Source organism: Etheostoma cragini, chromosome 3 (genome assembly GCF_013103735.1).
Source record: "Etheostoma cragini isolate CJK2018 chromosome 3, CSU_Ecrag_1.0, whole genome shotgun sequence".
NCBI lineage: Eukaryota > Metazoa > Chordata > Actinopteri > Perciformes > Percidae > Etheostoma > Etheostoma cragini.
The window spans coordinates 5,313,115-5,326,462 of NC_048409.1; the positions used below are offsets into that span (position 1 = coordinate 5,313,115).

Here is a 13,348-nt window from a genome sequence, read left to right on the forward strand (position 1 = left end):
AGGTGCTGGCAAGCCAGTACGACCCTCTTGGGTTCATTCTGCCATTCATAACCAGAGCCAAGATTTTAGTCCAGCGCCTCTGGAACAAAAGGGAATGGGATGACCCCCTCCTCCCACAGGAGGTTCTAGATGCCTAGAACAAGTGGTCAGGGGAACTACAGGTCCAACCATCTATCTGCCTGCCTAGGTGCTATACTCCTGAAGAAGTGGACTGTGACAACGTCATATGTGAGGTCCACATATTCTGCGACACGTCCAAAAGAGCATATGGGGCTGTAGCCGACTTACGAACAGAGGACAATCAGGGCAAGACCTACATGGCATTCCATTTGGCAGGATCCAGAGTAGCACCCAAACGTGTCCTGTCCATGCCGAGACTGGAGTTGTGTGCAGCTGTGGTAGGATCCCAAATCGCCATAGTGTTTCAACAGGAGATCACATTGAAAATCAATCAGATAACACTGTAGACTGATTCCACAACTGTGTTGATGTGACTACAGTCTGAGTCTTGCCGCTTTAAAGTCTTCGTTGGAACAAGGGTGGCTGAGATCCAAGAGCTCACTGACCTCCGAGCGGGGCGTTATGTGGATTCAGCGAGGAATCCTTTAGATAACATCACAAGAGAAAAGACATTGAGAGATCTTGCAGAGCCAAATAGGTGGAGTCAAGGCCCAACATTCCTGCTCCACTAATCAGACACCTGGACCGTGAAACCGACCACCTCAGCTGAGGAAGAGGTATCAGAACTCCGGAAGTCAATCTTCTGCGGTGTTGCATCCACAGATGCAGACAAGTATAACATTTGGAGGGAGCTCATCAATGTTACAGCGCAGGAACTTCACAGGGCAGCAGACAAGCATTGTAGTCCTACGGCCACAGACTACCAGAAAGCAGAGACCCTCATTTTCCGAAGAGCCCAATGGGACAGTTTCCCAGAAGAGCTTCATTTCTTGATAGCTGGTAAGCCAGTCCCATCTAGGAGTTGCCTACTTACCTTATCCCCAGAGTTTGACGAGTCACAAGTTATCATCCACGTAGGTGGCAGACTACAACGATCTGAAGACCTGGAGCATTCCACCCTGCATCCCATCATTCTAGATCCTAGTCACCCTGCAGTCAAACTTCTGATGAAGGATTATGACAGTTGACTGCATCACCCTTGCACAGAGAGGGTGTTTGCAGAAATACGGCGCACATTTGGGATCCTCAGAGGGCATGAGGCCATCCGTCATCACCAACACACTTGCATTGAGTGTCATCAGTGGAAGTCTAAACCAGTGATTGCCAAGATGGTCGACCTACCGGCAGCCCGCCTGTTCCTTTTTAGTATTTCACTCCACTGGCATGAACTGTTTGGGGCCATTCCAGGTCAAGGTGGGTTGGCGTCTTGAGAAGAGAGTGCATAATCTCTGTCTCACCACCCAAGCTGTGCACTTAGATCTCCTCCCCAGCATCAATGATGACTCATTTCTGATGGACCTGAGGAGGTCCAATGCCCGCAGAAGGACTCCAGCTGAGTTGTTCTCAGATCATGGGACACATTTCAGGGAAAGAGAGAAAGAACTGTGAGAGGCCTTCGCTGCTTGTCTTGTTGATGGGGCGGCTCGATGAATCGCTTCCTCAGGTGGTGTATCGGGATCCGGAGCTCCTCAGCCAACGCAGGTGGAGACACTCTCAGATCTTGTCAGATCATTTTTTGTCATCAGGGACAACCTCACAGATGACAAAGTAGTTGTCCTAGTAAACCCCCAGCTACCAAGGGAACTCTGGCCCTGCCTCTGGTATCTGATGAGTTGTCAAGGTGTACACCAGCGGAGATGGTTATGTGAGATCTACTGACGTGAAGATAAATGATAAAATCTAGAGCTAGCAAGAGCGTCGGCAGTTTACGTCACGGAATCCCAGTATGCACCAGTCAACATCAAAAGACCATAGCTCCAGAAGAATGGGCAAACAATCATAGGAGACATAACTAAACTGAGCAATGGAAGCCCACAAACTATGGATTTTGGTTAGGCTGTGACCACTTTATATCAGGTAACGTAACAGAAATATCTTATTTAGCTATGTTATGATAGCTAGCAAACAGGCTACAACAGTTACTAACGGTTGAGGCTAGTTAGCTAGCTACTTTCCTTTACTTTCTAGCCACAACCGATAGCTAGCTTACAAGTAACTAGCTAGTTATTACAAAAAGGCAAGTTCTACCTATGCAGATTTTGTGTGGATTACAAACGCTAACATTAGCTAACCAAAAAAAAAAGCACTGTATTCATACTTAAATCCTAAAATATCAGTTTTCATTATGAAATCCTAAAATATCAGACTATACTGACTAATGATTGTTCATGCCACATTTCTGTTAACATAATGTAGGAGGGCAAATAATTAGTAAAATCTTTCTGTATGATGCAGGCAGATACAACTCTTGTAACAAGCTATTTTTGACCTTAGGAAGGAAACACTGGGACTGTGAAGGGAACATTTGTTAATGAATGAATAAAGCAAGTAAGAGGGTATATGTGATCACTGGTAGAAAATGAATCTGTACCATAACTTTTATTGTTGTGTTATTACCACATTTTACAGAGCTCAGATGGTTGGAGGCTCTGAAGCGCTAGCTTTCTGACATAGGACAACATATACAAGTGTCAGCCCTCACAGACAGAATCAACCGGTAAGGACATGTGTACACACAAAATCTTGGTGCTGGCTATACAGTGAGGAAAATAGGTATTTGAACACCCTGCTATTTTGCAAGTTCTCCCACTTAGAAATCATGAAGGGGTCTGAAATTGTCATCGTAGGTGCATGTCCACTGCGAGAGACATAATCTAAAAATAAAATCCAGAAATCACAATGTATGATTTTTTTAAACTATTTATTTGTATGATGCAGCTGCAAATAAGTATTCATACACCTGAGAAAATCAATGTTAATATTTGGTACAGTAGCGTTTGTTTGCAGTTACAGAGGTCAAATGTTTCCTGTAGTTTTTCACCAGGTTTGCACACACTGCAGAAGGGATTTTGGCCCACTCCTCCACACAGATCTGGGCTGTTGGTGAGAAACACGGAGTTTGAGCTCCCTCCAAAGATTCTCTATTGGGTTTATGTCTGGAGACTGGCTAGGCCACGCCAGCGCCTTGAAATGCTTCTCACAGAGCCACTCCTTTGTTATCCTGGCTGTGTGCTTTGGGTCATTGTCATGTTGGAAGACCCAGCCTCGAACCATCTTCAATGCTCTGAGGGAAAAAGGTTGTTCCTCAAAATCTTGCAAAACATGGCCCAGTTCATCCTCTCCTTAATACAGTGCAGTCGCTCTGTCCCATGTGCAGAAAAGCCCCCCCAAAGCATGATGCTACCACCCCCTGCTTCACAGTAGGAATGGTGTTCTTGGGATGGTACTCATCATTCTTCTTCCTCCAAACACGGTTAATGGAATTATGACCAAAAAGTTCTATTTTGGTCTCATCTGACCACATGACTTTCTCCCATAACTCCTCTGGATCATCCAAATGGTCATTGGCAAACTTAAGATGGGCCTTAACATGTGCTGGTTCAAGCAGGGGAACCTTCTGTGCCATGCATAATTTCAAACCATGACGTCTTTATTATTCATAATAAATGTCTTTACATCACCAACAGTAACCTTGGAAACAGTGGTCCCAGCTCTGTTCAGGTCATTGACCGGCTCCTCACGTGTAGTTCTGGGGGATTTCTCACCTTTCTTAGGATCATTGAGACCCCACAAGGTGAGATCTTGCATGGAGCCCCAGTCCGAGGGAGATTGACAGTCATGTTTAGCTTCTTCCATTTTCTAATGATTGCTCCAACAGTGGACCTTTTTTCACCAAGCTGCTTGGCAATTACCAGCCATGTGAAGGTGTACAATTTTGTCTCTATTGTCTTTGGACAGCTCTTTGGTCTTGGCCATGTTGGTAGTTGGATTCTTACTGATTGTATGGGGTGGACAAGTGTCTTTATGCAGCTAAAGTCCTCAAACAGGTGCATCTAATTTAGGATAATAAATGGAGAGGAGGTGGACATTTTGAAGACAGACTAACAGGTCTTTGAGGGTCAGAATTCTAGCTGATAGACAGGCGTTCAAATACTTATTTGCAGCTGTATCATACAAATAAATAGTTAAAAAAATCATACATTATAATTTCTGGATTTGTTTTTAGATTATGTCTCTCACAGTGGACATGCACCTACGATGACAATTTCAGACCCCTCCATGATTTCTAAGTGGGAGAACTTGCAAAATAGCAGGGTGTTAAAATTCTTTTTTTTACTCACTGTATTTATAGCGGAATTAAGAAATTCTTATTTTTAATGTCTTGTGTTCCACCTTTTTGGTTGCCAAGTGGGTGCGGGATAAGTTGTGCTAAAAGCAAGAAGCCATTTACTTTACAACTGGCATACTGGCAAATGTATCTCGACGAAGGTAGTTTTGTTATGGTTGCCTATAATTACATTTTTCTTTTTAACATTTTGTGTATCAGTTCTGAAACTGATAATAGGAAAGCTTTGGATGCTTCTGCAAATGAAAGGGATGGAAGATCTGAAGCTGTGGAGGCCATCAGTTATTAACCAACTCTACTGTACTGCACTGTTAGCAGTATTTAAGAAAGAATGCTTCAGTGAAAAGAGGGCAAAAAAAAAAATCCTACAGAGCCTTAAGATTCAGCTTTCTTAAACAAGCAGCTGTTGACTAAGATTGATGCAGAGCAGTCCCAGCATACACCGCCTCTTTAACAGAAAAGGTTCATACAACCAAAGTTCCTGGAACCGGCCAAATGTCTCACATTGGAGAAAATTGGTAAACTACGCACTCCTCTGGAGAAAACAATGTCACAACCAGCATACCCAGGGTTTGGACCTGACAAGTCCACCATGATGAACGGTGCCTCATCTGACAGTGAAACAGGCAGCACATTCACCTGGTCGGAGTCTGAGTGCGGACAGTTTTCTACCATCAGTGCCAGGACATATATGCATGACCTGACATCCCTGTCAGCGTGCAGCTTCAGACAACAAGGCATCTTGCCTGTCCGCTCATTCTTAAAACACTCCTGTCACTCTGCTGCAGGTCAGCACAAAGCTGAGAGTGCTCCCTCAAGTATGATTGAGCAATGGAGAAGCCTTTTAAATATGTAAAAATCTACCTTTTAGCAGCTATGCTCCTGTATTTGAGGATATATGACCCCAATCATGGCTTTGAAAGTGACACGGAGGAAATTATTTGATGGTCATTAAATAGGCTACTTTGTATATGTTGCAAAAGGGTAATGTGGGAAAATTTTAAATATGCAGTAAGTTACTTATTTGAAATCATTTTGATATATCAAAACTCAACAACAATGAAAAAGAATGACATGAAAAACCAAACTTTAGGTTAGTGACAGTTAGGCCCGCTGCCCATAGGTAGCTTCTCTGTTCTCTCCCCTCTCTCTGTCTGTCACAATTGCAGGAGTGGAGTCGGGTGTGCTGGACTCAGCGTCCTCTCATCTGCCACAATCAACTTCTGCCTAATATACCCGGTCCTTCCAATACTGCCAGTTAGACTCGCTCCAGACAAATCTTTGCCCGGTAATTTGCATTTTTTCAAGTACGCTGTACTTTTGCCACATAATTTGCTGCATAAATTGCAGACTTACACGCAAAATGATGCGGGGCTTGCATGATCTTTAATCTTAGCAGCAAGTTTCCCCTGTTGCCACTAGAATGTTATAAAGTAAAGTAATTACGCATCAAAACAAACAGTCTCTTTTATCAAACGGCCATTTTTGGAAGGACTACTACTTGTATGTTTGCCTGTTCTGATTCTTTTTCTTGTGCTTCCAGCTGCCATTGAAACCTGACTCCAGCTACCGCTCTACTCCTGCCGTACACCAAAGCAGAACCACCACTTGACACCGCCTCTTTTTTCTCAACAGGGCAGCTAGGTGAGAAAGGGGAGAGAGAGGGGGAAGACATGCAGGAAATTGTCACAGGTCTAATTCAATTGCCTCTGCTTCTAGGCATAAACCTCTGAGTACATGTGCGCCTGCTCTACCACTGAGATAACCTGGCCACCATCTGCATCTTTCTGACGGACCCGCTCCTTTTCAGAATTCCCCTGACCTGCCCCCCCGGAAACCTTAACTTGCCACTTGAGTACTTTGAATAAAACAGTTTAATTCACACTACTGGCCCTGCGTCGTTTTAATTTACATTTAGAGCAATTGCAGGCTTTCAAATTCATGTCATGTTGAATTGTGTCGAGTTTGAATGGACAACTAAAAACATTGATTATTAAGTGATTATTTTGATGCTAATAGAAAATGTGTTTATTTGATAATATTTTGAAAAATTGCAATACATTTTATTTATAAGTAGCCTACCTTAGAATTAAAGAACACAAATATGAAAACAAAGTATGAGCTAGCAGACATGAAAATGTAAAAGTAGGATACAACATTAAGAACATTAGGGTGGCTACAAGCAGTTTTAAGATCTGGTATAAAGTGAGTCTATTCTGGATCCTTTTCACGAAGAAAAGCCTCAGTAAACTTACATAGTATTTTTGTTCAGGAGACCCCTGCTTGAGGATCTGTAGGAGGATGCAGTACTAGTAATATGGACTACTAATAGTGAAAAGCAAAGTATCCAAATTGTTTCTAAAGCTCACAGGGAAGTAATATATTTGAAGCAGCAAAAGTTACTTATCACTTGATTGATGATGTATTGTATTTTACCCAGTTGTTGTGCTGTTACTAATTTTCAGAGTAACTAATTTCTTTTTCAAGTGCTCTTTGATATCCTTGGTTTTGAAACAGTATATTAATGGGTTAACAGCAGCAGGTAAAATACTGTACAGCATTACAATAACTACGCGAACTGGGACACTGAATGTAAAACCCACAATGTTTGCCATGTATACAAAGCATCTTGGCATGTAAAAGAGAAATGTGATGATAATCTGTGGCAAGCAGGTAGACAGAGCTAGCATGCGGCTTCTATTAGAACTGGTCATTTTCATAACTGCAACAATGATGACAAAATAAGAGACGATGATAAAACCCAGAGGCAACAGCAAACTGAACATGGCCATGCCAAATGCCACTTCCTGAACTTCTCGCACAGCCTCGCATCCAAGCCCAGTTATTGCCAGATGGTCACAATAGCACTGTGTAATTATGTTTAAATTACAGTAAGGCAATCTCAGAGCATCTATAACTATACCCACCATCCATGACATTGGCAAAATCCATGATATTCCACAAAGCACAGAAACAGTGTTGTTTGTAAAAAGAGCTGTATAACGCAGTGGAGCACAAATTGCAATAAAGCGATCAAGGGCCATCACCATCAGGATGAAAGAATGAGACGACCCTAAAAAATGAACAAAGTACATTTGCACAAAGCATCCATAAAATGAAATAATGCTGTCATTAAACCAATATTTTGATATAATCTTTGGCAGAGTTACAGTCCCAAACAATAAGTCAGTTAGTGCCAAGTGGCAAAATATCAGATATGTGGGTTTGTGAAGAGACCTCTCACATTTAACAAACACTAAAATAAAAATATTTCCTACAGCTATAGCCAAGAATAGAACAAAAAGCAGGGCGGACACAGGTCCATAATACTCCTGTGAAAGTCCAGGAAATCCCAGGATGAAAAAATGTTTAATCCTTGTTACATTAGTGTGGAACATAATCACTTGAATTAACAGTATCAACCTATCAAAAGAAAACACAAACATCAAAATGGGTATTAGATGTGACAAGTTGAGAAAAATATGAAATAACATTACAATAGACCTGTTAGTCACTACAGTAATTTCATGTTTTCTGTGGAGGATCTAAAGTGTAAATCTTACCTTGTAAAAGTTACACTAGATCTGCCTCTATGGAAGTACTGCCACATGACACTGTAGTGACACCTTATATGTGATTAGCATTGTATTTGAAACTAATATCGATGTTTACTTTCATAAACAATTAGGTCCCAAATGATCATGTTCTCTAACAAGTGCCACCCATCTGTCCTAACATGACACAACGAATATTGTAAATATTATTTGGGTTCAAGCTTTTAGGCACAAAAATGATGCAGCTGTATTATGCAGTGGCTTGAGAAAGTTTACACACCCAGGCTAAAGTTGATTAAAAAGAATAAAAAAAAACATCTTTTGGAAATTGATCTTAATGCTTTAATTCAAAATGTTTAGGAAAATACAACCTTTAAGGACACCAATTTTCTTTCTGAAGAAATAATTTACTAGAAATAAATAAATGTTCTTCCTTAAAATACAGGGGGCATAATATACACACTGCTTTGTTATATTCCCATAGAGGCAGGCACATTTTTATTATTAAAGGTCAGTTATTTCATGGATCAGGATAGTATGCATCCTTATAAAGTTCCCTTTGCCTTTGGAATTAAAATAGTGATTGTGTTAGAAGGTAGCTGTAGTCTCTCTGTAGCAGGAAAAGGGAAACAGTGTGCAAATCGCTGAGGGGGGGCTTCAAGACATGACATGACATGACATGACCTGTCTCCTTGAGGACATAGCCACACCACTGCTGCTCCATAGATTGTTGTTGAGATGATTATCACAGAAGCCTGGCTGAACACACTCAAAAACTGCAGCTATGAGCTAGCAGCTACAAGCTAGCAACTACTGGCAGGATCGAGACAGGGACCAGGGTGGGGGAATTGAAACAACGTATGAGTTGAAAACACATTTTGTTTTCACGCAAGGGCCCTGTTTGTGGCACAGACATTACAATTGCATTTCACGTCTGTTAAGAGGCACAAAAGCTCTCTAAAACTTACCCAACTGCCGTTTTAGCTCACTGGAAGCTCACGTTGCTGCAGCTACTTCGTGTTGCCTCCACTGATTTGCATTGGTTTTTTTTTCAATCAAAAGCATATGCATATTTATGATGATCAAGATTAATTCTCCTTTAATAGTTTTTGCCAAAAAATTGGCTTTTATATTGACTGTATTTCAGTAGCTATTTTATACCAGCAGAGATCAGTGCTGGCGCTACAGAGGAAGGACAACAGTACCCAAGGGAAATTAGCATGCGCATAGCATAAGTCAGTCTAAGCATAGAGTAGAGAAGACAAATATTAGTAAAAGGTTTGAGTTATTGGTTCAACATTTATGGTAACTAAGTTAGAATATGTTACAGGTAGAACAGGTTGTAATGGGAAGAACGTTCGTGAAAGATGTAATGCCTGCATTTTATTTTCTCTGGTAAGTAGCTAGTAATGCTAACCTTAGCTAAATATTAGCCATGCAGTGTTAGCTTGACCTAATTGTGAGAAAATAAACTTTACTGTACTGAGAAATTCCTCTGGAAAGAAATCATGACCTTTATTTATATTTGTTGTGTTTTGTTTTGGTTTGACAGGTTTCTTACTAAGAATGTAATGATATCATTTGAAAACATGGAAAAAACTAAGGTAAACAGTGGCCATGTTGCTGTTTAATAATATGATATATAGTGTATGTACAAATAGTTACAAAAATCATTCATTTTCAATGGAAGCCAACTTCTCTTGTAACGGCAAGCAGCGGCTAACGCCAGCAACCAGTCGTTCATGATGTAAACTTTTGTTCCTACCAAAACATTAGTTATGAGGACAAGCTCATAATCGCCGTTGCTGGGTTACCTATTGTTTATGATATGGCGTTTGCACATAAGGGCCAGTTAGCTTTAGCTGCCGGTCACATAGTCTCTAACCAGTCCGCTCACAGTGAAGAGAATTTGGAACACCCATGAGAGAGAGACGGAATGGCTTTCAAACAAGCAAAGTGGCAGTGTGTCAATGAGCTGCTGTTAGAAGTCATTGCAGCATGTATGAAATTGTCTTGCTTACAGTGTGTCTATAATGCAATTAGCCTATTTCGACACGTCTTGCAGGGATTATATAGTTCATATAAAAAAACAACAAAAAAAAACAACATAAATTGATAGGAAATAGAGTTACGCTAGTTTTAATGAACAAATAATGCAAATTACATTAGTACAAGCGATTATTGCCTTAAGAGCAGAGCCACTGCTTAGAATATATATATGTATATATTTAAACATTAAACAGAAATGTTATCATAATTTGAGTTCGTAGCACAATACAAAGATGCGTAAAGTAAAGTGATAAGTTATTGTCTTAAGTTTACTTACATCTCAAACATTGTTTTTAATTACCCGGGCATTAACTAAATTTGTCATGAAACCAAAAGCTAAGCCATGCTCTATTTTTTTTAAAGTGTTTACACATAAAAAAAAAAAAACTATTTTTGGAAATGATCAGTAAATGTATTCATTTTATAGTGCATAGTTTCCATTTTCCCATGAGGAATTGTAACTAACAACAAAACGTTGCTGCATCCACAGGATACAAGCCTTACGTGAGCGTGCACCGCTCCGACCGTCTCCATGCAGTTGCTCATAGCCAAGGAGGACCCGGAGGCTAAAAACAGACTTTTCAGAAGAGATTGTCACTCAAGTTTCTTCACGGGAAAGTTGCCGGATGACACCATTTTCTAAACATAGCTATGCTGAGAAATAGCTAGACAGTTGGGAGCTGATCAGCTTTGTAGCAACTCATTTGCAGTTTAATATCATCAATAAAAGGGTGAAGATACTTTAAATCTCATATTTTGCCAATCAAGCCTAGCATCAGGGATATGCTTTTTAGTGCTTGCAATGAGGATAAATTCCCCAAAAAGTCTTACAAGTAGGGCCAAATAATTAATCACATTTGCACTAATGTCACAAATGAAATGCAATTTCCTAATCGCAAAGGCTGCGATTATTCAGCAGTTCAGTCTGCACGCCGCAGAGAAAGCATCAACTTGGCAAGCTAACGCTAGGCCGTACCTTGAGCAGATTTGTCATTCAAACAGCTTGTAGTTAATAGCTTGTAACTTTTACCAACAGTCTTTTTTATTCAGACGCGAGTCCATACATGCAGTTAATGGATACAGGCACAAAGAACTGAAGGCTCAGTCAGCAATGAATAGCTCTGATTAGCGGTTAGCTAGCTCCATTATAAAGATATGGAGCGGAAAAGACTGCCGCAGAGAGGCCTGACAACCAGACTCTGATAATCTGCACATTAGTTTTTGGGATTTGTTTTTAAATTTCATATGAATGTGTTACGTGTGGAACTAGGTTGAACCCAAATGCAAACAATACAGAGAGAAAAATGATAGCTTAACAGGTTCATTCCAATGTTCAAGGTAGGGGATGCAACGGGAAAAAGCCAAGTCCAAAGTCCAATGGGTATCCAGGGTACAGAGCTTGTGTAGTACCGTGTTTCTGAAGGTCTGTGTCCAATAATCCATAGATCCAGTGTAGAGAGCAGGAGTGGTGTATAGCAGGAGTGTTGTATAGCAGGAGTGAAGTGCTAGCAGGAGTCAGGTTCACAGAACTGTGGCAGACAAAGACTTATCACAACAAGCAAGTAACACAAAAACTTGTGCAACCTGGTGACTCAGCAGAGACCCTAACACGGTCATCTTGACTTTGATTTGACGAAGAGTGGTAGATTGACCGGGTATTTGAAGCAGAGGTGATTAGAGGAGATGAACTGCAGTTGGAACCCTGACTCCCGCAAACCAGGCTTCAGTCCTGCAATTAAGGACAGACAGAGGGGAGGAGGAGAGCAGAGACAGAGCGCTACCAGCAGCAGACCTACAGAATGTTTACACCAGGCTTGAGAAATAAGTGACTGAGGGAAGGCAACAATTAAATGTGGAGATTAAAAGTGTAAAACCCGAAATGTGAAGGTGGGATTTGTCATTAATATCATAAACGTGTCTGGAACAAATAAATCCTGATTGTGGTGGGTATCATGCCTCACCTGTCACCTCAACTTCACATTAATATGAAAGGTTAATCTTTATCCCAATTTTAGTTTTCCTCAGCCTCTTCACCAACATCTGCTTAATGTCTTGAGTCTTGAAACAATATATGATTGGATTAAGAACAGCAGGAAAAATACTGTACAACAGTATTAATAAAATACGAACATCTAAACTGAAGGAAAATCCAACAGTATTAGCTACATAAACAAAACACCTGGGAAGGTAAAAAACACAAGTGATAAATATTTGGGGGGTACAGGTTAATAAGGTTTTTTTGCGGCCTGAAACATTGGACATTTTTAAAATAACCACAATAATGGAAAGATAGGAAAACAAGATTATTGCAAGAGGAAGCAAGAGACAAAACATGGCAATACAGAGAGAAGTGACCTGTACAATTTTAACATTCTCACCACATGCCTGACTTGTTATAGATATGTGGTCACAGTAGCACTGAGCAATAACATTTGATTTACAGAAAGGTAAAGTTAGGGCATGGAGTACAACAGCTACCATCAAAGGCAGAGGTATAAACCAAGCAAAACCACAGAGCACCGATATGGTGCTGTTTGTGATTAGAGCTGGGTAACGCAGTGGAATACATATCGCAATAAATCGATCAAGAGCCATTACCAACAATATGAAAGAAGTAACTGATCCTAAATAGTGAACAAAGAACATCTGTGTAAAGCATGCATAAAATGATATAATGCTATCACCCAACCAATATTGTGATATGATCTTTGGGAGAGTCACAGTGCCAAATGTTAAGTCATTCAGTGCCAGGTGGCAAAAGACCAGATAGGTTGGTTTTTGCAGGGACCTCTCACTGACAACAAATGCTAAAATAAAAATATTTCCTGTTGCAATAGCTAGGTAGATGAAAAAAAGCAGGGTTGACAAAGGCACATAATATTGTGGTGAAAGACCAGGGAATCCAAGGATGAGGAAGCTTCTCATGGTTGTAAAATTGGTGGCCATACTTTGAGTTTACTATAATAATTTCTCAGAACCAAGACATGAAATAAAAACCTTAAGACCTTTTTAGACCTTTAGAATATTAATTGCTGAATATACCACCAACATACCGTGTAGATTAACAGAGATATCCAACCCCCTACTTTAAAAAAGGATGCCCTGCAGTATATCTGAAAATCAATGCCAAAAAGTATATCTAATGACTTTGACGCTCTCCCATGTCTAAATATGGCTCTTCCTTTTGAGATTGGAGTTCGGTATCCAAAATCCCATTACAATGTCTTGAAACCAGGAAATATCAGCCTTTTATCAAGGCTGACCTATCCTCAAAGGACCATAATGTGACTCAAAGAGCTGCATGTTTGTTTTCTTCTTTCCAATAAGTTCCACTTGAGAAACACATTGCAGGCACACTACTGTAACTTCTGATCTACTTTTTGGAGGGGGGAAAAGAGATAATAATCCAGTCATTGTTGAGAAAAAGAGAAAACAAACT

At 40.4% G+C, this 13,348-nt stretch overlaps 2 protein-coding genes across 2 annotated transcripts; both read right to left on the bottom strand.

Annotated features, from left to right (window-relative positions):
• Positions 1 to 6,603: 6,603 nt before the first annotated feature.
• On the bottom strand, positions 6,604 to 7,795 carry LOC117942117 (olfactory receptor 52E8-like). The gene has a single exon (XM_034867444.1). The coding sequence runs from the start codon at positions 7,750 to 7,752 to the stop codon at positions 6,739 to 6,741; it is 1,014 nt and encodes a 337-aa protein (XP_034723335.1). The 5' UTR covers positions 7,753 to 7,795; the 3' UTR covers positions 6,604 to 6,738.
• A 4,094-nt stretch (positions 7,796 to 11,889) lies between these two features.
• On the bottom strand, positions 11,890 to 12,956 carry LOC117942031 (olfactory receptor 2AT4-like). The gene has a single exon (XM_034867315.1). It carries the CDS (start codon positions 12,853 to 12,855, stop codon positions 11,890 to 11,892), a length of 966 nt encoding a protein of 321 aa, XP_034723206.1. The 5' UTR covers positions 12,856 to 12,956.
• Positions 12,957 to 13,348: the final 392 nt, after the last annotated feature.